At 44.5% G+C, this 4,071-nt stretch overlaps 1 protein-coding gene across 1 annotated transcript; it reads right to left on the minus strand.

The window, feature by feature from the left end:
- Positions 1-1,932: 1,932 nt before the first annotated feature.
- Positions 1,933-3,875, minus strand: otx1 (orthodenticle homeobox 1). The gene is made up of 2 exons (XM_035663846.1): positions 3,861-3,875; positions 1,933-3,427 (listed from the first exon to the last, which is right to left on the minus strand). Exons 1-2 carry the CDS (start codon positions 3,873-3,875, stop codon positions 2,678-2,680), a joined length of 765 nt encoding a protein of 254 aa, XP_035519739.1. The 3' UTR covers positions 1,933-2,677.
- Between the last annotated feature and the right edge of the window lie 196 nt (positions 3,876-4,071).

Raw genomic sequence — 4,071 nt, forward strand, 5'->3', positions numbered from 1 at the left:
CGCTGTTTAACAATGAAGCAATGTAATAGACTTCTCGCGTGGTTTCTTTGGAGGATTTTAAAGGCAACTAAAGGTAAATACCCAATATATCGCTAGAAAAAGAAAAAGAGCAAACCCCAGAAATCAGACAGAAGCCAAAACTTCTCTTCAGCTCCCGGTGTTTCTCTTGTTGATCATCCTTGTTGCTCTAAAGCTGTTTGACCTTTAAAACCAAAGCCTCCCCCCAAAAGTTAACCTGTGATGAGCTGTGAGTGATTTCTACCTTCTCAGATTATTCATTGAATATTTTCAGGCCCTGAGGAATATCAAACTCCTTAATATTTGAGAAAATGTTTAGTTTATGTCTGTTTCTTGTTAATCTTATGATCCCTGCTATGACTCATGGGGAAATTACACTATTAGAACTAAAACTGAAACTTAATCGATCGTTACTTTCAAGCAAAAAAGGAAAATTTTGCTGCTTCTGAAACAGATTTTTTTACGATTTCCTTTCTGTGATAATCAGTGAATATGGTCGGACTAATAAAAGCAACGCGAGGCCGGGCCGGGCTCTGGGACTGGGATGAACGCTTTACACACACAAAACAATGAATCTATTATCGAGAAAATAATCAGCAGATTTAACCTTTAATGAAAATAATCGTTAGTTGCAGCCGCTAATTAGAGGCATAATCTAATGGCTTTCTCCCGAGGCCTAATTTATTGTCCAAAGTCCCGATTTCTGTTTATTTTCTATTTTGAAAAAACCTCATTTGTCTTGATTAAAAACAGGCCGGGGGGCAGAAAGTGCGGCGTTACTGGGTCTATGGGGGGGGGGGGGGGTTATTTCTTTGCACAAGGACGCGGTTTTATTGGGGCAATTAATTTGTTTTTATTGCCTCCTCTGCTCTCTGTGCGGCCTTCACGGCTTCAAAACATGCTCGTCCAAAACAACCTCGCCAGAGAACTGACGCGATATGTTAGTTTATTCCCTCCCCTCTCTCTCTCTCTCTCCTCTTTTATAATGCGTTTATGCTTGCAGGCATAACACACACACACACACACACACTTACATCTGACCCCCTAACCTGGCCCCACCTACGTAATTACCGCATCAGAGGCAGTGAAATTCCTGCAGGTTATTTTGGAGAAACCAACTCAGGGCGCAGGAGTAATTATCACGCCATTACAGCGCCGCATTCAATTACGCCTCGATCAAATGTCTCCCGGCTCAATATTTAGGGCTTTTTAACGCCGCAGTTAAAAAAGACACTTGCTCTCCCTAAAGCAAGGGGAGATGTTAGTGTTTCAATTTAAACACGGAGACAGAGGATTAAACTGGCTGCTCTCTCAAATGGAAATGCGGGCCTACACGCGTTCACGGCTCGTATTAATTATGGACTAATTTGCATTTACCCCGTTATAATTAGGAAAAAACAAAATCAACAAGCTTTTGAATAAAAGTATGACTAATTCAAATGAGAGAAAACAGGAATCTTGAGTTTGTAATTTGCTGGTGTACATGCATCTAAAAAAAACAAAAAAAAAAAAACATAAACCAACTTGACTCCCTGCTGGGAATCAAACTGAGACAGAATCCACTGTGGAAAATAAATATGACTTAACGGATCTTTATTGGATGAACATGTATGTAAGGGTGGTCGCCTTAAAGATACATTCAACATCTCACTGTTATTTTGGAGCTATAAATCCACATTTCCTCTCCAAAAATAATAAAAATGCTCTGACTCCAATATCAAGCCAAGTGCTGCGTTTCAAACATGTCCAATATCACCACAATGCCCAAGAGAGGAGGTCTGCTTTGAAAATGTAGAGGCTAGAATAATAATATCCGGAAAACAAACCTGGACAAACGCCCAGAATAGTTCTGCATCTATATTTTAGATTGAGTTTTCCAAGACATTTCAAATTGCCAAAACAGATTTTTTTTTCTGAGTAAAACAATGTATATAAAAGCTGAACTTTATGGCCAATTTGTTCTCTTTGGAAAGATTTACATACAGGTTTTTTTTCTTTTTTTTCTCCCAAAGTGGTAATAAACAATTTCAAATTCGGAAAAACACCAACTAAACATGGTCACTGTAACTGACCCAAATACATATTTACATATTTCAGCTCCTTGACGTAGCTGACTAAAAATCTCTGTCATCCTAAAATAACAAATTTCAGAAATAAAAACTATACAGGATTTAATTGGGTTGGAGGTAAAGAGGGGCACTGCAGGCAGTTCCTGTCGGTGCACCAGAGGGGAAAATATTCCTCCCATCCAGAGAGCCAGAGAGCTGGTGGTCAACGGAGTTTGGTTGAAATTACTTTTTTTTTTTTTTTGAAAAACAGTTTGGTTTTCTTAAGATCATCCAAGAAGGGGCGTCTTAAAAACCCACTCTTCATTGTCGGGAAACTGCTCCTGATGTTTTCTCTTCACAGGACTTGAGGGACTGTTTCTCATCTTTTTTTTTAATTTTTTTAATTTTTAAAAGACGTGGAGGACGAGAGGGAGGAAAAACAAAGTCCGATTGCTGAGCATTCCTGCTGCTATCTTGTCATCTTATGGTTCATAAACTCTTTTTGTCTTTAAAAACAAGCAATATGCTAATCTGGAAAATAAAAGAAGAGGGAGCAGACAAGCAGGGAGGGAAGGAAGGAGAAAAAAAAAAAAAAGAAAAAAGAAGCCTGATCACAAGACTTGGAACCTCCAGGAGGCCTGGTCTTTGTAGTCCAAGCAGTCTGTGGTGTTAAAGTTGAGCTTCCACGAGGAGGCTGCAGTCTGCTCTTTGTAATCCAGGCAGTCGGAGGAGTTGAAGGCCAGGCTGGAGCCGCCGTAGGCCTGGTGATGGTGGTGATGGTGGTGGTGGCCCGACGACTGGCTGATGTGGTGGTGCGGGTGGCCTGACATGGAGGAGGCCGTCATGGGGCTGAGCTGGTGGGGGTGGTGGTGGGAGTGCATGGGGGCCAGGTAGGAGCCACAGTCCACGCCGCTGAAGTAAGAGCTGGACGGGGCGGGGTAGCCCTGGCCGTAGCCCGGCGTCTGGTTGTAGGACATGGGGTAGGAGGTGGCGGCGGTGGCGGAGCCTGACATTGAACGCTGCATACAGGAGGCGTTGGAAGGGGGTCCAGGCTCGGGGAGCGGGGCCACGGCGGGAGCGGGAGCGTTTCCGGGGGAGATAGCTGGGCTCCAGATGGAGGAGACGGTGCTGATGGAGGTAGAGGTGCTGCTGAGCGCCGCCGGGCCCGTGTGATTGGTGGAGGAGGATGAAGACGAGGATGAGCCCGTACTGGAGACGGCAGGAGGCGTGAACTGGCCGCTGCTCTCGGAGCCGGTGCTCTCCCGGGCCGGAGAAGACTTCTTCTTGGGCGGCCTGGCTTTGGCACTGCTGCCGCTCTGCTGCTGCTGGCGACACTTGGCCCTCCGGTTCTTGAACCACACCTAGAACCCGAGAACAGCAGCCAGGAGTTAGCAACCGTACACACAAACAACCTCAGCATTTCATACAAAAAGATACTCCCAGGCCACGCTGGGAGTACATTATGGAGGAAAATTGGGGGTTATTAGCCATCAAGGTTCATTTCCACCCCGGCCCCTTGGCTCGGACCAGCCAGGGGTCTAATTTCATACCTGGTAGACGGCTCTAAGATAACAGGCTATTGGGTTTCACCACACAGTAGGGTAACTCTAGAGCACCGAGAGGGTAGGATCATGTAGAGCATTTTGTTTCACACACACATTCTGAGAATAACTCAAATTGTGTGTGAGAGAGAGAGAGAGGGGCCTGCCTTGGTTTTCCCCTAATGCCTTTCAAGAGTAGCATTTGTTCAACATCGTAGTACACCAGTTGTTTGTGGAGTCTTTGCTGGCGTACTCCTGACCTCTTCATTATGCATCCCATATTTCAGATCAGATTACACAGCCTTCGGTTAGATTGCATCAAATAATAATGAAATCCTCAACTGATTCGGCTGAAAACCCGGCCTATCAGGACTATAGTTTTGTTTACATCAATTTGGACAAACTGCTGGATTCCTGCATAAAATAAAAGTTGTGAACCAGGGAAGTCAGATGGAAAAATTAAC

This window comes from Morone saxatilis, unplaced genomic scaffold, assembly GCF_004916995.1.
Source record: "Morone saxatilis isolate NCDOM2014 unplaced genomic scaffold, NCSU_SB_2.0 Contig19, whole genome shotgun sequence".
Taxonomy (NCBI): Eukaryota; Metazoa; Chordata; class Actinopteri; family Moronidae; genus Morone; species Morone saxatilis.